This window comes from Leguminivora glycinivorella, chromosome 8 (genome assembly GCF_023078275.1).
Source record: "Leguminivora glycinivorella isolate SPB_JAAS2020 chromosome 8, LegGlyc_1.1, whole genome shotgun sequence".
Taxonomy (NCBI): Eukaryota; Metazoa; Arthropoda; class Insecta; order Lepidoptera; family Tortricidae; genus Leguminivora; species Leguminivora glycinivorella.
The window spans coordinates 22,345,897-22,367,136 of record NC_062978.1 but is presented as its reverse complement, the minus strand read 5'-3'; the positions used below and the strand labels follow the sequence as shown (position 1 = coordinate 22,367,136).

Below are 21,240 nucleotides of genomic sequence, written 5' to 3'. Positions count from 1 at the left end.
CCCTGACCACGCCGAGCGAGACAACGTGCACCGCTGCAGTAAGAGAGAGCGAGACAGCACACTAATCAGAGCCTTGGAAGGGATAAAGTCCCATAGAGAAAGCGTGGGCGCAATTGGATAATTGTAGCGACGAAATCCTTATATCATTGTTAATAAAGTTGATATTAGCGTAACTAGAAATAAGTTGGGGTTGCAGGGACTCCAGTTAGGATGAAGGCCGGGAGTTGAGGACACTCTGATTTTAGACTCCAAGAAAGACCCAAGTCTTTCCAGCTTTGTTTCAATTTGTTCCCTGATCATGTATAATTGTAATAATTGTTAAAGATTAATTTAGTACTTCTTTATAGTAGAAAATAGATAAAGCCAGTGGTTCCGGATCCGGCGATAAACGAGCTAAGTACCTCTTTTATCAAAACAGCGTCTCAAGTTGTATTTTAAGTAACACAACATATTTTAATTATCTTTGTTCAAGTGCAAGGCAAGTTCAATTCTTGCGTTATAATCTGGATTTATTGTTGGGACAAATTCTATAACCTCGTAATGGTTAATTAGTATTTTAAAGTAACTGTATAATGTTTCTTCAGCTTTGTGTTACATATCTTGTATGACATTTTATTGATGAATATTAGTGCGAGTTCGAGCCTCGCCACTATGTTAAATATATTCCATATATATTTGTTGAAACCAGGATTCGAGTTCCTGAGATATCTAATTTACCTAAATACATTTCGTAAAGGATTGAAACGAGACGACCGATATTATATTGTTATATCCTACAGATTAAACAACATGTGCATTTATTATAACTCAAACTGTGTTTAGAGTAAACTGTCTTGGAAATTCTGTTATTACAATTCCTAATGAATTATTGTATTGTTGTATTAAATAGAGCATAATTATAGACGTTATGTAGACATTGTATGTAGACGTTACATTCATAAGGCGAAGTAAGGGTTTTAGCGGGTTTTCCCTTACTTCATGAGCCATTGATTTAATATATTGTCCCCGCAAAGGTATGGGCTTGACTTGTATTGTATACACTTTTGTCTTATAATTTATATAAATATTTCAAGTGATAAAGGCCTAAACTGTTTTCCTCAAGTACGTATTTCTGTAGTGTATTCAAGTTCGCATTCATAGATTTTTTGATTTCATTTTATATAACGAATGCCTTATAGATTTCTTTGATAGGAACGCCCTATACCTTAATAAATTTGCGATAATATATTTCAATTTTATAAATCGCCATGTGCCTTTCCTTACAACTACCCCATATAGTAGCTCAGACTCCTTAGATTCATCTACACCTTAATCAATCTAATTTATTTAATTCTCTAAAGCCTTCAGCATGGTATTTTAGGTCCCCCAATACCATTACAAGGTCACGACATTATGTCTGGGACATGTAATAATAAACGTGTTACGTCATTTCCATATAAAGTCACTTGTAAGTTGTAGCGCCCACTTTTTTAATGCAGGTCATGAGAGAGTAATTTATTAATACTACTACAGGGGGCCGATTTTTGAGTCTCACTGTCACTAAAATACCGATTGAAAACGGTGAATTGCCTATTATTTTCAGTGACAATTTTCTGAATTCGAACGCCGTGAGACTCAAAAATCGGCCCCCAGGACTGGATGCACTGTATTCATCGGTTACTTTTGGAGTTATTATTATTACCTACTTATAGAATGGCAGTGGCAGCTGGTGAACATTTTTGCTAGGCAACACTGAGCATAAAGAAACCTACCTTAACATTAAGGTACTTTTACTAGTAATCAATTTTAGGCAAGCCGGTGGGAACTGGCTTGTATGGACATGGACTAGCCGCTGCTGTAGAATGGTCTAGTTACCTACGCGTAAATATATATTTTTTTAAGTACTTGTCAAGGAATTAGCGTGTAAAAATCAAGATATTTTTACTCGCTATTTCCTTGATTTAGATATAGACACGTCTTACGACTCTTACGTCGTCTAAATACGTCCTACGTAGATATTGCAAAAATATTCTTAGTTCTCAAATGGTACTGTATCTACCTTGAAAGCAAAGTAAATAACTTTTAAAATATACCTCTACATACAATGAATTACATTAATTAAACGTAATAACCGTATTGATATGTCAATTACATCGAGTAATTTAAATTTAATCGGTAAACTTAAGTGCTATAATAAGTTATTCCCGGTGTTTACTGCAAAAACACAAATGCCACAAAAAATGAATCAATCGACATTCAGACGATACGATGCAGGTCAATTCTCCATACAAACGCTCTCGACTATTTCCTCCCTGGTTTTAAAAAATAGAGCAATGATTTTTTCAACACAGATAAATGATAATTATTATTTTTATCTGTGTCGGACCGTTTTGATTTTTTTGCTATTTTTATTTTAAATGACGCTAGAGCCAATCAAAAATTTCTAAAAACGGCCTTTTTCAAGGTGGCAAGGCCTTTCTCAAAAAAGGTGTGATACTCAAGATCGGTAACAGTTAGCCAAAAAATCTAAACGGTCCGACACAGATTATTTCATTGTTATTCAGATTCTCAAATTTCGTTCCGTTTAAATAAGTTTGGAAGGAGGGAACAGTCGAGAGCGGAACCTCGATTTTAAAGATTTTTTCGCAATATCTTTTAACTGAGTTGTTCTTAATGGACATTTTTTTTCGGTAAATCTAGTTAATAACACTAGTATATTTAACTGAAATTCCCAAATTGAAAGAACTCCTTTCCATTTTAGCATTTTCGCTCCCGTAGCGTCTTAACTGTATCGTATCGTAATTTTTCTTTCAATTGACTCCGCTTCAAGACCGCGTTGAACTATTAGTGGTTATCCATTACAGAAGTGCCCCTTTTGCTTCATGGGCATTGTGGACCTTTCTGTCAAACACTAGCATAAATATTCATCAAGATACACATAAAGTTATATCAAAATATTTTTAACAAAGTTAATAATTATCCAATGAGGAAAGTGGGGACAAAAGTTGTTCACTTTAGTTCAAAAAGCAGCGTATGCGCAGACCGTAATAACGCCTTTACCCGATGAACGTCACATATAAATGTCAGAGACAAAAAAAGTAGTTTTCGAAGAGGCAGGCGGCCATGACAAATATACGAGTGCGTATTGGTAATGGCGGATTTATTCTACGAAGAAAAAGGCGTAAATGTCATATTTTATATGGTGAGTTGTATCATTTTATTGCGGTACGTGTACACATGGGTTATAAGACTTATAAGTGACCTACGAATACGTCTTTAATTCAAACTTCTTTAGGTAATATCAAGTGCTTCTGAATTTAGTACCTAGGTATTTATTAACAGACTTCAAAAAAAAGGAGGAGGTTCTCAATTCGACTGAATGTTTTTTTTTGGTATTTTAACACTTTGCATTTTGGAAGTTAATGAAAGTTAATATCAATGCCCTTCACAGGTTTCATTGAAAACAATAACACGTAAGTACCTATCTGAAATACATTAGCGTAGAAACAGTAACTTAAGCTGTTAAGTTACTGTTTCTACGCTAATGATAGTTGCTGAACTCTTTACCATTTTATTGTTACATTTGTTACCATGGCAGTACATAAATTTTCACAAGAATGCATTTTAAACAGGTTACTGCAGTGCACAAAACAAACTGTCACGCTAAAATGTACTTTTATCTTTCCACTATACTTACCTCACACCTGTATAACATTCCCGTGAAACTAGAACACTTACCCAGTCTACCGAAAATTGGGCCAGCAACAATGTGCCCGGCAGATAAGAAAAGTCCAGCCTTTGTCATGCTATTTTAAAGCACGAATGCACGGACAATGTATAGCGCTTAAGCCCATATTCCTTTGTCGCGACATTCCGAAGTAGGGCATGCATGGTTGCAGCTGATCAGGCGAGAGCGCCACGAAAATTAAAAAGAAAACGGCTCCGTTTTAGAACGTGCAATTTTGAAAATGGAAGCTTGGGATTGAAAATGGTACGTATTTTTAAAAGGTGTCGTTTGGATAGTGACTGCAACTCTGTCAATATGGCGTTATGTTGATACTTGCAGTTGAATTACTGTGTGTAAAATGTGTAACAAATTTTACGGGGATTATGTGATGGCGAACGCAACTACTATTTTGAAATTATCATTCTTTAAATCTTCATAAAATAACAATGTAATACCTAATTGTAATAAAAACGTATTTTTAAAGGTGTCGTTTGGATAGTGACTGCAACTCTGTCAATATGGCGTGATGTTGATACTTGCAGTTGAATTACTGTGTGTAAAATGTGTAACAAATTTTACGGGGATTATGTGATGGCGAACGCAACTTCTATTTTGAAATTATCATTCTTTAAATCTTCATAAAATAACAATTGTAATAAAAAATATAATAAGTACATTGTTTATTGTTCTGATAACAACTTAAGACGATCTGTGTAATATATATATATATATATGACTTAAGCCTACTTGAATAAAGAAAAAATGAAATACTGAATCTAGAACAATAGGTAATATCTATCTTTTGACGATATAGGTAATCGTAAAACAATAATATATTTTAATCTTGATTATACTTACTTGTATGACTATAAAATAGGTAGGAACATAGGTTTAAGTATATCATATAAATAGGTATATAATATTTTACTTTTTAGTACCATCCAGTCATATAAGGGTGGTGCACATGCTATGAGTAATATATGCCTAATAATTATCATGCTAGTCATATTCCGGGATTATATGACACTGAATCACATATGATTCATGCAGGATACGAACCTCGTAGTGCCTAAAAGAGATGCCATTTTCTATCAACTTTTAATATTAGATTTCAATAATATCAGATTGGAAACGGATTAAATCGCGTATAATGAATTTAAAATACATCCCGACGTTTCGAACTCTTTACAGCGTTCGTGGTCAACGGGTGACTGAGGAAAAATTAAAATGTGCAAAAGCTACCCACTTACAAGAAATATTAACGAACCATGACCACAAATAATATAGATTTCTAAGGCAGGTTCAATATTGTACTAGTCAACTGAAATGATTATATTATGTACTTTATAACAGTTGATCAAAATGTGGTTTCCGTCTATTATGTTTCAGTGCATTTAGTTGCACAGTGCCTTGGTTTTTACTGTTATACTGTGTAACTTATTTAAATAAATAAAGTTAATTTAGGGTCTTTTTATGCTTATATACATTCTAAAGAGGCCCGTTAGTTAGAACTGTCAGAAGTAAAATGTGACCATGACGAAGAACTGACAGGACATAAGGACCCTTTTGTAGTGGAGTATTGCATTTTATTTCTAAACTTCACTGAAGTACAAACAAGAAATTACGTAACTCAAACAGGTATCTCCTAAATGACAACCATTAGTCGTTTAGTTCCTTTTAAGATGCTTACATTTAAATTCAATCAATCCTACCTTCTCAGCCATTTTGCGAGTCGAGGTGCAAACTGGCAAAGTGGGGCCTTCACTGACGTCACAGAAAATTTGCATCTCTTTGCTTATATGGCGTTAAGGTGACGTCTAGGCGTGAACTGCAGCAGCTGGGCTAGAATATGACTGAGGCGAGATTATGTCGCCGCGAGATAGACTATCAGTCCTGTCATATGTGTGATCTATGTCGCGGCGAGATACTATTGCGCCAATCATGTGCTGACCCTGCGGCATACTGTTGCATCGTTGGAGATCAATATTAGACAGTTATATATACATATTACAGATATAGTTACGCGCATTCTGTAGACCACTTTTTCAAGGATATTGACAGATACAGTGGCGGCACCAACGACGCAACAGTAATGCAGCTGCAATATAAATGCCACCGTTAGAGAGTTAGCAAGTCATATCTTAATATGTGACCTTCCATTGATAAGAGTCCTTATTCATCTTTTTATTAGAATTACGAAATGGCAGACCCCGCCGCGTGCGTGGTTGGCGAACGCCCATTTGAGGCTTCTTTCCGCACGAAATTATCTGCCTTTTTAAAGTAGTTTTAAGCACAGAATAGCAGCCAACATTGAAGTCTATTGCGCCGCGCGAAGGTTGTCACCACTGAACGGGCCGCGAACTCGCGGCCGCCGGCATGCACTTGTAGCGCGGCGATAGAATCGCGGAGAGAGCCGCCCCTGGTTTTAGTACATTTTTAAAGAGTTGACAGAACATAGCATCTCAAATACGGGTACTAAGGATTGTATAAAAGGATGTATGAAGGCCCAGGCTATAATATAAAAGCTCGGCCACACATGCGCGTTTTGATAGCGTAGGCGGAGCGGTAGCGGAGCGTCAGCGGAGCGCAACGATAGCGGTGCGCCGGACGAACGCTGGCGTTGCGCCCAGCGGACGCCGCCGGCGGGAACTAACGAGCGCGGATTTCGAGCGGAATGCGCGCGGATTGCGAGCGGAACGCCAGCGTTCATTGCGGCGCACCGCTATCATTGCGCTCCGCTGACGCTACGATATCAAAACGCTTTATGTGTGGCGGAGGCTTAAGGGTTGCATTATGATATCACGTACCCTGTACCAAGTGGCCACCTGAGGTCCCGCGTCACCACCGAAAACAATATACATACATATTATATTATATGTAAACTATTACAAATATTATGTGGAAGTAGGACAATGTTTTAGATATGTTAATGTTAATATGGGTATTAATATAAAACGTTTATAAATTAAAACCATTATTATAAGGGCATAATTATATAATGAAACTTATATTATAGGTACATATATGAAAACAACAGATAGTACCTAAAACATGCAAAAAAAAATATAAAATACATATGTATAGTTATATAAAAATACCCTAATTATAGGCATCCATAATTCCATATCTGAACCATGGTACAAAACAATGTGACCGTCCTTAGTCACCATTTCAGTTACATCTGTAGGCTCTGTAACATCATGGTATAAGATCTTATCTAGATGTACTAGTAGGTACTAATAATAATAAAGTATGTATTACAGAATTTCACGCCTGTGTCCTGTGTTCCCAAAAAAAGGTAATCACATGAAACTGCATAAATTTCTGTGCCACTCTTAAAGCTCGGCCACACATGCGCGTTTTGACAGCGTAGACGGAGCGTTAGCGGCTACCGCTATCATTGCGCTGCGCTAACCGCTGACGCTACGCTATCAAAACGCTTTATGTGTGGCGGAGGCTTGAGCAATTGACGGGCTGAAAGAAACTGAAATTGTGATATCGCTGTTGTACGTTCAATAGATGTAAGTATTATTTTTCTACATATCTATATAATTAAAAAGTGTTTTTCATTTGGTAACCGGCATTTAAGAACGACGAAACTAACGGTAAGAAACCGGTTTTCATTGTAGATTGCCGCCGTCAACTCGACATTTTCCTCAGCCATTAGACTTACAAATAGTTTCAATGTGCGTGGACCATCTCTATTAATAATGGATAGAGTATAATTATGAAAATCATTAATGAATCATTTATACGAGCCAAGGAAATACAGTAATGCGCTATATTAGTGTCCATTCCAAGACTTTAATGTCATAACATTTTTCTCATCGAGTCGTCTATTGAAATACCAACTCGGTTTTATGATAGTAGTTTAAAGTTCATGAATAACTATGTGTGTAGAAACGTTTTGAATAAATAAGTAATATACTCGTATCTGAAGGGGAAAACGTCGTCATCTACTATAGTCTTGAAGAGAATTCAGAATGAAGAAGAGCAGTTAATTTCTTTTCCTCTCACTAACTCGGAAACACGTGTTTTGTCTTTCAATACCAGCGGGTAAAAACGCATTTTATCCACTAGTGGATAAATTAATTTGACCTTGAATAGAGGCAAATTTTCTGCTTTAAAATTGATAAAAGTGGGTTAATCTAGGGATGAAGATGTTTTACCACCTGTGGAACTACTGGAAGCAGTGATAAACGCGTTTTTTGCGTTGTAGTTTCCTCGCTATAGTGAGGGGAAAAGTTTTGTGTTACACACTAGTGCAAATGTATTTTACTTCTCGTGTATTGAAAAACTCGCTCGTGGTTCAACTATAGAATCCTTTCGCTTGCTCGTTTTTCAATTCCACACTCGGCGTTAAAATACAACTTTGCACTCTTGTATAACAAATAACTATTAATTAATATGAGACCGCTATAAAATCCCGTGAATGATAATACAGTTAGGCCGGGATACGTTGCTCCGCGCCGCTGGCCCAGTTCTCAATGCGACCGGTTTTGGTTTACATAAACATTGCGACAGCTTTTGAGGTAACCGATAAGCGTGTGGTTGGCCCTTTCTTCGCATGCTTATGGTTTATGAGGCAGAACCATCGTATACGATGTCATAAAATTTAGACTAATTATACAAGGTGTAGCAAATGTAGTGATCCATTTAAGACGATACGGTAGGGGTCATTTCTCCATACAAACGCTCTCGACTATTTCCTCCCTGGTTTTTGAAGATAGAGCAATGATTTTTTCAACACAGATTGTTATTATTTTATCTGTGTCGGACCGTTTTGGTTTTTTTGATATTCTGCTTTTTAAAGACTCTAGAGCCAATCAAAATTTTCCAAAAACGGCCTTTTTCACTGTGGCGCAAAAAAAGGTGTGATACTCAAGATTGGTAACAATTAACCAAAAAAGCTAAACGGTCCGACATAGATTATTTCATTGTTATTCAGATTCTCAAATTTCGTTCCGAATGATTATGTTTTGAAGGAGGAAAGAGTCGAGAGCGGAACCTCGATTTTAAAGATTTTTTTGAAATATCTTTTGTTGTTCTTAATGGATAACTTTTTTTCGATAAATCTAGTTAATAACACTTGTATATTTAACTAAAATTCCCAAGTTGAAAGGGGGGCTCCTTTCCATTTTAGCATTTTCGCTACCGTATCGTCTTAAGGGATTATTCGGTAATCGTGTCTCAAATTGCGAAATAAAGAAAATAATTGACTTGAAAAAATTTATAGCTTGGCGACAGTGCACTTTACTACGTTATTATCCCGCTTGCGATTGCACCAATCTGAAGAGATTTGGAATTATTATTGAAAGCTCTGGCTTTCTTAGCTTAGAAGAAGTAAAAAGAAAATAAACATGAGAAAAAGATGAAGCGAAGAGAAATTCAATTAAAACTATCTGAAGTGGCCGTCCTGTAGTCCTGTCTTCTACTTCTCTGCAAATAATGTTGATTAAGATTGTACCTGCTTCAGCATTGTTCACAATTTAATCAAATATTACAATTATAAATCCGAAGTACGTTCCGAATGTCCAAAGAATTTCTCAAAGATAGTTTAAATCGTTCAGAATTCAAATTGGATTCGATAGCAAATACTCCTAAGGGCGCTTCATCCGAAGAATCGATTTGCATCCGAGCAACGGCGATAGCGTCTAGTAAAAATAAAATAGTCGATTAGAGACGTTCGAATTTAGTTACACGATTTGCTTTCGATTAATCGGACGCTTTCATCATTTACATGGACCTTGTTATTTTATTCGGAATGATATGGAATGTGGATATTGGAATCTTGATGTGATTGCTTAATTTTAATTAATTCCTAGTGTTGTGAAAGGAATTTACACAATGTGTTTGGATGGCTGTAGTGAAGCTGTTAACCATATGATATTTTCATTAATTTTTATCGACAAATCACTCAATCGCATCGACATATCACATCAAGTTTTTTTTTCGACACCTATAATTTTTAAATTGCAGAATTGTTAAGTACTAATTTCGGTCGTGGATCGACTGGGACACCATGGATTATCTTGTCAAAAAAATGTGGGCCGTTTTTCGAGACATGCACTTAATGACATTATCCGTCGGTCCCTTGCAACCATCAATGTGCCTGCTCTCCTTGAGCCGACTGGCATAATCAGAGATGATGGCAAGATGCCTGATGGAGTGTCCTTGGTCCCTTGGAGTATGGGACGAATGTTAGTGTGGGATGCTACCTGCGTAGACACATTGGCACCGTCTCACCGATAAAAGCGGACCAAGATAAAAGCGGGCGCAGCGGCAGAAAGTGCCGAAATTTTGAAACATAATAAATACAAAAGTCTTGGCAAAGAATAACTTTTTGTACCTTTTGGCGTAGAAACTCTAGATCCATGGGGTTCCAGCGCAAACAAGTTGTTCACAGAAATCGCGAAGCGTCTGGTTGAGGAAACTGGTGACCGAAGAGCTGGGTACAATTCCTCGCACAACATATCAGCGTTGCGATACATCAGCGAGGAAATGTCGCCAGTATCCTTGGTAGAATGTCTCAAGGGCCTATTTTAGACATTAGCTAGCTTTTATGTTTAGTCTTAGTTTCTTATATAATTATGTAAATATGTTGATGTGAATAAAGATAAATATTTACATTTGCAAAAATACACTTATAAACATGATGCTGGCATACCTATCTGTTGTTTATAAATTGCGAGTAAAGATTTAATTTTGAGATTTTACGAGTAAACTATTTTCAGACATTCATCTAGTGACATTGACCATAGACAAAACAGGAGTCAATCAATAGAGCACAGCGAAGTGGCCATTTTGTTTTAAAACCGTGAATATTACGCTGTTCCGCATAATGTTCGGTAAGTATTATGTAAATTCGGAATTTACATTTAAAATGAGAAGGTGAGAGAAATATTTTAGCGTAACATTGAATAATCGATGAATCAACTTAATCTGAATAAGCGAAAGTTCATGTTCTACCGGTCGTGGGAGTTTTGAGGGCCGATAAAATGATGATTTTTAGCCCGCTAGCATTTTTCAACATTTTGCAGCCCTTATAAATGTGCCACCCTAATCCACTATAAAGCCTAGCCTACCAAAAAAAAAAATGTTTTACTGTTGAACTTTGAAAAAAGACCAGTCGTCGCTTCTCAGTACCTACAGTATGCTCAAAACAACATTTCTTTTTGACAGCTTATTTCAGCAGTTGAGCACCAAATGTTAAGGCGATAATAAGAAATCGGTGATTGTTTACTTAATAGATTACCATAAAAAACAATTTAGTTAATTAAGAAAAATAGTAGTCTAAAAGACAATAGTTAACATCTTAAACAAGGAAACAAATAAGATAAGAAGATAAGAGTTAAACAAAGAGAAAAATGTAAAGAAGATAAGAAACGTGATGAAGTACAGACCACTTCAAACAGGAAAAAATAAGGCAAGAGACTTTGCACTAAGTAATTGTTGTTGGACGTTTGTAAAGGATTTAATTTGTCATTAATCTAATCCTGGTCACGGCACCAATTGTATTATCTTAGGATTCTTGATAAAACTAGTTAATAGTAAATTCTTAGATGAATCCAGTGCGAGAGGAACATGACTTTAAATTGCATATCATTATGAGTATCTTGATCACATCGGGTCCTCATCTACTCAACCATGTGAGCTTTAAAAAATAACATAGAGGGTATAAAAAAGGGATAGATTGAACTTTTGTAAAGTTATAATTCAAAGGTTGCTTGCGTACAGTGTTCAGACGACAGGGCATTGACGTCTTGAAAAGTAATAGTTGAAAGAATTCGTTCGAATAATTTTCTGCAATAAGGTGAAATTCTTTTTGTTATTGGTTGAGCTTTAACAAGATTTAGGTAAAGTTGTATCAACCACATTTGACAGACACATCATCGTCACGCAGCTGATGTCTATGGAACTTCCCATACAATAAAATTTAACGAACGCTTTAAAGCTCGGCCACATATGCGCGTTTTGATAGCGTAGGCGGAGCGGTAACGGAGCGTCAGCAGAGCGCAACGATAGCGGTGCGCCGGAGGAACGCTGGCGTTGCGCCCAGCGGACGTCGGCGGGAACTAACGAGCGCGGATTGCGAGCGGAACGCCAGCGTTCCGCCGGCGCTCCGCTATCATTGCGTTCCGCTGACGCTACGCTATCAAAACGCTTTATGTGTGGCGGAGGCTTTAACGGTGACAGGAGGCTAGTTATAATGGGTATTGGGTACTGACCTTGGGCAACGCAGCGAGGCACTGCTGCTTGACGTCCCACACGAGCTGGTCCCGGGGGAACTGCAGGCTCTTCTGCACGTTCAGCTCGGGCACGTGCACTCGCACCAGCAGCCAGCCCGACGGCTCGGGGCTCTCGCCTTCCATGCCTACGACATCTGGAACAAGGGATAGCAACATTAGTAACCAAATCCTTTTGACGACCGGTCTGGCGCAGTTGGTAGTGATCCTGCCTGCTGCGCCGCGGTCCCGGGTTCGAATCCCGGTAAGGGCATTTATTTGTGTGATGAGCACACCAGCACAGATATTTGTTCCTGAGTCATGGATGTTTTCTATGTATATAAGTATTTATATGTTATATATATCATTGTCTGAGTACCCACAACACAAGTTTTCTGAGCTTACCGTGGGCCTCAGTCAATCTCTGTGAGAATGTCCTATAATATTTATTTATTATTATTATTTATTATCCTTGGTGAAAGCTGGGAAACCGTAAAAAGTAGGTAAATGCGTGTACGGTTTAAGAGGGTTTTTAATTAATTCTAGAGTAACAACTTTGGAACAAGGGCGGATCCAGCATCCAGCACCCAGGGGTGTCGAGCCCCGTTGGTTCCGGTGGATTGTGCTGGTTTTTAAATTTAGGATATAATTGATGCCAGTTAGCAAGCTATTCGTTTTTAAAAATACAAATTGTAGCGTTACAACGAAACAAAATCACCTGTGTTTAGTAATAATTTAGTAATAACACATTCTTGCCATCAATTTAACATTGCGCTATAATGTTGAGACATCTGTCATGTGACAGATAAAGAAAAGGTAACAGTCACAGTACGACCCTCTTCAAATACGTACAACACGTCATTTTCGCACAATGGTATTACGAAATGTTATGTTGGCATTATCGTAATCATAAAGTAACTAGCTAAGAAAAGCATAAAGCGTATTGTATGCAAGCATTGCGTCCTGACAGTACAAAGTTGGTAAATTGCGAATAGGTATGAAATCGGTTAAAGTCGTTGGTCAATCGGCAATAATCGTTGACCAAACGATCTCTCATGAAGGACTCGTTAGCTGCATACTAAAGTGTCACACGCTGACCCACTGACGGACTGACAGTTATGGCGTTATATATGTCACCTTGGTTATTACCGAGAACTTTTACTGACATGTCAGCAGTACTGCAGCACACGAGTTAAATTAAAAAAGTAGAATGAACAAGATAAGAAGAAAATATTTTACTTTTTTGTGCACGCAACGAACAGGATTGAAGATCATCTTTTTCACGATAACTATCGAAGATAGTAATTAAATTCGCGGTAGATTAGACCAAAAACGTCAAGCATAAGAGTTAGATCATTAACAAAATGTATGGGAAATCATTTGGATGTAGGTATATTACTAATCCACTTTTAGCCTTTGACAAGGACAAGATCATGATAAATTTGATCCATTTGTTGACTCATTTTGACAATACTATCTTTGCTATTTGGATATTGTCTTCACAACCTAACCAACCATCTTACTTCTCTATCGATTTAATGACTGTGATTCTGATTATCATAAAAAATTACATTACATAGGAAAACGATCTTCCAGATTTCACGTTTGGCCATCGACAAACTCGACAATTATAATTTATCCACATCTTTACCTCGTTCAAGCGCGGAAGATACCTGTTTACCTTCATACCGCATAATTAAGCATAATCTACGTCGTTCCACATAGACCCAGAGCCCAGGCCCGCCAGACCTTCCTCAAATTCTCAAGGATGAAATTTTGAGACAATGTAGAGTTCATATCGGCGGTTAATGTGTGCATATTTTCTAGTTCGGCCCATCGGCCAATTTTTTGCTATCAAGTGATGAAGATGAAAAAAAAAAGTGCTTACTTTCCTTAAATTCTCAAGGCTGATTTTTATATATGTGTTAGAGCACGTTGTTAGAAATTGGTTATCATCAATGCCAGACCGTTTCCGCCGGCCATAACTTTTACCAGACGCGACAAAGTTGGCAAAAAACGACTCTAACTTACCTCATTTTCTCAAGCCTGATTTTGATATATGATACGCAGGGACCTGTAACTAGACCATTTGTAAGCAGCCAGACCAATCGGATGGACCCAACCATCCGCCAGACCGACTTAAAGTTTCGATATGAGCATTAGTAGAATTGAAATATTCTGGGTCTATAAAAGCTAAAAACTTGAATTTTCTACATTAAGCTACGTGTATATTGTATACTTGACATAATAAGCGACTTTCAAAAATTTTACTTCTAAGGAAATAAAAAAATGAAAGTTTATATGTGGTGCAAGATTAATTTTAAGCTATGAATTTTATTTACACTGCGTTTACGTTATTTATAATATAAAATTCAATTCGTTATTCAAGTTTTTAGCTTTTATAGACCCGGAATATTTCAATTCTACTAATGCTCATATCGAAACTTTAAGTCGGTCTGGCGGATGGTTGGGTCCATCCGATTAGTCTGGCTGCTTACAAATGGTCTAGTTACAGGTCCCTGCGTATCATATATCAAAATCAGGCTTGAGAAAATGAGTTAAGTTAGAGTCGTTTTTTGCCAACTTTGTCGCGTCTGGTAAAAGTTATATTTATAATAAAATACACATGTACTTACGCAGTGTAAATAAAATTCATAGCTTAAAATTAATCTTGCACCATATATAAACTTTCATTTTTTTATTTCCTTAGAAGTAAAATTTTTGAAGTCGCTTATTACGTCAAGTATACAATATACACGTAGCTTAATGTAGAAAATTCAAGTTTTTAGCTTTTATAGACCCAGAATATATCAATTCTACTAATGCTCATATCGAAACTTTAAGTCGGTCTGGCGGATGGTTGGGTCCATCCGATTGGTCTGGCTGCTTACAAACGGTCTGGTTACAGGTCCCTGCGTATCATATACCAAAATCAGGCTTGAGAAAATGAGGTAAGTTAGAGTCGTTTTTTGCCAACTTTGTCGCGTCTGGTAAAAGTTATATTTATAATAAAATACACATGTACTTACGCAGTGTAAATAAAATTCATAGCTTAAAATTAATCTTGCACCACATATAAACTTTCATTTTTTTATTTCCTTAGAAGTAAAATTTTTGAAAGTCGCTTATTACGTCAAGTATACAATATACACGTAGCTTAATGTAGAAAATTCAAGTTTTTAGCTTTTATAGACCCGGAATATTTCAATTCTACTAATGCTCATATCGAAACTTTAAGTCGGTCTGGCGGATGGCTGGGTCCATCCAATTGGTCTGGCTGCTTACAAATGGTCTAGTTACAGGTCCCTGCGTATCATATATCAAAATCAGGCTTGAGAAAATGAGGTAAGTTAGAGTCGTTTATTGCCAACTTTGTCGCGTCTGGTAAAAGTTATATTTATAATAAAATACACATATACTTACGCAGTGTAAATAAAATTCATAGCTTAAAATTAATCTTGCACCACATATAAACTTTCATTTTTTTATTTCCTTAGAAGTAAAATTTTTGAAAGTCGCTTATTACGTCAAGTATACAATATACACGTAGCTTAATGTAGAAAATTCAAGTTTTTAGCTTTTATAGACCCGGAATATTTCAATTCTACTAATGCTCATATCGAAACTTTAAGTCGGTCTGGCGGATGGTTGGGTCCATCCGATTGGTCTGGCTGCTTACAAACGGTCTAGTTATAGGTCCCTGCGTATCATATATCAAAATCAGGCTTGAGAAAATGAGGTAAGTTAGAGTCGTTTTTTTCCAACTTTGTCGCGTCTGGTAAAAGTTATGGCCGGCGGAAACGGTCTGGCATTGATGATAACCAATTTCTAACAACGTGCTCTGACACATATATAAAAATCAGCCTTGAGAATTTAAGGAAAGTAAGCACTTTTTTTTTCAACTTCATCACTTGATAGCAAAAAATTGGCCGATGGGCCGAACTAGAAAATATGCACACATTAAACGCCGATGTGAACTCTACATTGTCCCAAAGTTTCATCCTTGAGAATTTGAGGAAGGTCTGGCGGGCCTGGGCTCTTGATCTAACATAAATGCTAAACGATTTTCCACAAGACCATAGATTGTAGAAACCCTTAGATGAGGGATAAATATGTTACGGCCTCGTGGCACCACTTTTCCTTTTCCTTTAAAATATATTAGGGTATAAATATATGGTACAATGACTCAAGAGCCTTTTTTTAGATATTAGCTAGCTTTTAAGTTTAGTCTTAATTTCTTATATAATGACATGGTGCACAAAACGCGAGAATTTAAAGTATTATAATCCTATAATTTTCATAAGACGGACAGAAAAGGTGTTATCACGGTAGGTACCTTCAATCAGGACCTACTACCTAGGTACTGATTGAAGATTTATACTCTGTCAAACAAGTTTGTCAGTAAATAAGAACAAAGAAAACTATAGGTATCCTTTTCTCTAGCACCCTAAAGAAAAGGATGCATATAGTTTTCTTTGTTCTTATTTACTGACAGACTTGTTTTACAGAATATAGTCGAGTAGCTATATCTGTCTCTTTCAGTACACAAGTATGCTTCATGGTTCATGATAGTGTACAGGATGACATAATGTTGTTTAAATCCTGCTCAAAAGCTTCCGTCTATATTTTTCTATGTCTGAGCACAAGACCATCCGACAATGACATTCAATGACAATACGTCTATTGTGAGGCACATTTGAAATTCTAAGCGGGTATTTTCGGTTTTCGCGAGGAATTTTAATAAAGCTATATCGGGAGATAAAAGTTTTTAATTGTATTTTTTAGAAAGTTTTTACAGACGTAGGACGCTAATATTAGGTACCTAAATGGAATAAATATATATAATTTCCCCTTAGAATCACAAGGCCTTGGCCTAGGGACCCCGAACAGGCTGGCAATGGTTTCGTTTCGAAGCATGGAAGCGGCCCTGATAAATTTACAGGACCCCTAGAATTTTTAGTACTAAGGGGTTCTAGATCTCTAAATCCTGGCCCAGGATACGAGATGGCAGATAGCGTTTGACTGACTTTTTGTTTTTTTTTTCTGTATATGTACCCGGATCATATGTTAGTTTCTGGTGAGCTATACTCCGAGCTCTGCAGGCCTAGCACATGATGGCCGCGAGAGTATGTCGCCGCGAGATAGACTACCTGTCCTTATGCCATTAATACAATTAGACAAAGACGTGTCATCTATCTCGCGGCGACATACTCCCGCGGCCATCATGTGCTAGGCCTACTGAGGAGGCTTAATTCGTCGGCCTAGCGTCTTCCGTGTTTTTTGCCCCAACATAATAATATACATTACAACATACATTAGATCCAATTGTAAACGTTTCTCATAGTTAGAGTCAAATCTGTTAACAATGTGAACACATATTATGTTGCTTATCGTGGATACCTACGTCCTGTTGTTTATCTCAGCTAAATGGACATTATTTTTCTGAAATACGTCGTACAGGTAGAATTCCTCAATAATGACACACGGTTTATCAAGCCTCAGGCGTCCGTCATATCAAAACCTGTACCATGCGTTTCCCCCAGGCAGCGTATCCGTTATCTATCTCTCTCGTACTAATGTGTTGGTGAGCTGTGTGAGCAGGATGCACTTAAGATAACGAGAGTGAGAATTAATATCGTGGTACAGGTGAGTACCTAGAACACGGTAAGTGGCGCCACTGCATTTGATATTGGAACTTCGGAGAAGTGCAACCGGACGTTTCGCTGGGGCTCGAGGTGTAAAGTCCATTGATATGTCTTCGGCCGATTGTTAAATCTATGTGTAATGACTAATGAGTGACCGGGTGGCTAGCTGGCTAGTGGTAAGCACGTGAGCCGCACATGTTAAAAACCCGGGCACAGATAAGTTACTAACGTAACCCGGGTTATATTCTCGGCTCCGCCGTGACCGCCGTTGATGAAGTTGGAGGTGGGATATACATACTCGTATTATATTCCATTATGGAGTGTGAGATGGGCTGGTATTACTGCAACCTGTAATATCAGAATTTTGCCTTCTTAATTGCCAAGAAAAGCACTGAAACTTGATCAGTTTTGTGGTCTGCCTACCTCGTTTGGGAAAAAACAAGGTTTGACCTAGTGTCAAATTGACCTAAGGACGTAGTTTCCACGTTATTTCTGTAACAATATAATCAGTAAAAGAATTTATAGTTCTCCGATAAAAATATCCAATATATCCCTACTTATCTTGGGATTAAGTAGATAACGTTTAAAATCCGTATTCGGTGATTTAAACACGATCGCTTAATCCACTCTTGCGTCACTACGGGCATCATCGTAGGCGCATATATGTATACATTGCAGACTGTTAGATAAAGGCGTTGCTGTACACACAGAGGCAGACTACGCTATAAGCACAGTATAATAAAGAGTACTATCGTACAGTATGGCTCGCTGAAAGCGCCGCCCACCCCCTCTCGGTTACCTCGGTTACCGCCTGTCAAAAACGCGAACAGTCGGCCAGCCATATTTCACTCATACAAACATAGTACGCGTTCATATACACGAGCTTAGACTGTGTGCTAGGAACGCGCCTCTTTCATATAAGTACATATTTGATCGCCATTGTCCGAGGTGTGCTATAAGTTGAAAGCGATTTTGACAAGGAATAATTTTCACCTCTACACGTCATTATTTTGGTAGTGTAACTTGTGAAATCTGTGGTACCTATTAAAATAGTTGTCATATTAACTTGGTTGACTTTGTTTTTGAGAAAATAGAAGGGATTGTACAGCATATGGCGAGTCTAAATTAAGATTACCAAATTATAATATTGTGAGGTAAGTTAGTTATGTCACATTATAAGGACGACTCAGTAGTGAATCTCCGGCAGCGGCGACGCAGTCGGTATCTACTGCGCAAGGTCACGCAGGGTTGAATCACAGATGTTAGTCACAGGTTACTATCACAGATGTCATAATATAATATACAATAGATCAAGCAAACGTATTATACTTAGCGTGTCAAATGAAGTCAGTGAAATGTGGTTATGTGATGATTAAGTTATAAAGACTGTTTGATTAGAGTACTAACCTCGTAAGACCCAGAGCAATTTTTCCAATTTTTTAATTATTTTTATTTGTATAAGAGTTCAAATTGCAAGTGAGCACTTGTCCAAGTACGCCAGGACTTACGAGGCTAACGAGTAGGGAGCAAAGTAGGCATATCTTACGACAAGTACTTTAAAATGCGATTATCACACTGACGCTTCTCAGCACCCCGCTACAACATGAGAGAGACAACACTATCCACATATGTAGTGGTATCCTGCTCACACACGTACGAGTATACCTATAACGAGAAGATATCCTAATTGCTAGATGACGTTATCAGTTAACTTACTAGTAGCTTATGAATGTGCGTCACTGTCTTCCTTATCCGAGCATATTCGAGAAAGATACGTACGTGTGTCACTGCGTTTAGAAAAAAAAAATAGGATAACTAGAGTTCTGTCAAAGATAAAGATACCATACCTACATAAAAAGATATTTCGCATCTAGAAGATATATAATAAATTTATTACATGTGAATTTATAGAGCTTGACCACCTGGAATTAGCCCAAGCAATACGAGTAAAAAGGTATAAAGGGAAATGCTTGGAACACAATTTTTGACCCTGTAACTTTGTTGGGACTAGTTAGGAGATAAACATATCAAAAGTCCACGGCCATAGCCCTTGAGCTGGGAGGAGGGAGGGGTTTAAAGTTCCTATTTTTCGATTTGTGTCTATTTATGCTGGCTGTACTCCACGAGAGCCTGGTAATATTTCACGATTGTTCACGAAATAGGCAGTACAGTGTAGCCGCCATGAATTTTTAAAACATTACACATAGAGTAGGTACCTAAGCAATTATAAAACTTCAAAAACTCATCATAGACGTACACACACACACACATTTCTTAAAACTGAAAGTTACAAGTTACAAGCGGGAGTTTTTTCCAACTTGTCATATGTCATATTATCCGGTGATACCACTTGTAAATTGTAACTTGTAGCTGAGCATTTCTTTTTTTTTGCCATTATTTTTATTTTGATTTTTTTAGGGAATTTTAGGTCAATTGTACTCAGAATCACGAGTACTTTCAATCTCACTGGGAGACAAAAAGTGTCCCAGAATTTCCATATATTTTTGTTACTTTCTTCTTTTGTTACCCCACACAACATGTATGGAAAATGGTAACAAAATGAGAAAAAATCGTATGGCACAATTTTTTTAACTTCTAGGATTGAAGAAGCTAGTGATTCTGAGTAGAAATACCATAATTTTTTTCAAAAATATCACATTCCTGAAAAGTGGCGAAAAAAAGAAATGCTCAGCTTCGAGAAATCAGCTTGTAGCTTCAAGAGGTGAATAAGTATTAAATTTGCCTATATATAAGTGCCGTAAGATATTTATAATTAGGTACTTATCTAATTATGCATAGCGGACAAACTTAATTGAAATAAACTCTTTACTACGCTTGTCAGTGTAAGTAACTAAGTTGTCCACTCGACGAATAGAACCCATTACTTCACAGATTAAGTTGCTTCGTGCACGTGGACGTCGATTCGAAACTCACGTGTCGATTTTCTGTAAACATAGTCATAGAGCTCTATCATCTAACACCTATATGTAAATATATGTTCATTGCTATGCAATATGAAATATGGTTATTTACAAAAACTTATAAGTTTTTTTGACGTTTAAAATAGGTAAGTTATCTGACAGCGTCAGTAATAACCTAACCACAAAATTGAAATTTTGATAAACGCCCCCGACATAGTAGATTTTCATGAAACATGGCTTCTTAGCCCACACACTCCCCACTAATTCAGATTCAAACAAAAAAAAACTAAGTCGGTTCATCCGTTCAGGAGCTATGATGAAACAGACAGAGATACACACAGACAAACAAACAGACAGCCAGACAGACACGTCAAACTTATAACACCTAGTCGTTTTTGCATCGGGGGTTAAAAATGGCGGTTAGTTATTTAGAACCTATTAAAGTTATACATATACATATTTTCCATGGCGTTTGGCTATTAAATGAAAGAATGTAGATTTTTTTTTGTCTGTTTTTCTAAAAATGCACCATGATTTGGTCTCCATGTTGTGAAAACTCTACTGCATACTAATTAAGATATGATCACATGGTATCATACGGAATGTACTATTTAAGGTATGGACACACATTTAAAACATTAAAGCCTCCGCCACACATAAAGCGTTTTGATAGCGTGGCGTTAGCGGAGCGCAATGATAGCGGTGCGCCGGCGGAACGCTGGCGTTCCGCGCGCATTCCGCTC

At 37.3% G+C, this 21,240-nt stretch overlaps 1 protein-coding gene across 1 annotated transcript in view; it reads right to left on the bottom strand.

The window, feature by feature from the left end:
* The window catches only part of LOC125229125 (SH3 and multiple ankyrin repeat domains protein 3), a 216,151-nt gene that overhangs the window by 147,962 nt on the left and 46,949 nt on the right, over positions 1-21,240 (bottom strand). The window contains exons 2-3 of the mRNA XM_048133904.1: positions 11,935-12,089; positions 6,514-6,531 (exon numbers count right to left, since the gene is read on the bottom strand). Coding sequence (XP_047989861.1) covers positions 6,514-6,531; positions 11,935-12,078 — 162 coding nt within the window. The 5' untranslated portion in view covers positions 12,079-12,089. The remainder of the gene's footprint in view (positions 1-6,513; positions 6,532-11,934; positions 12,090-21,240) is intronic.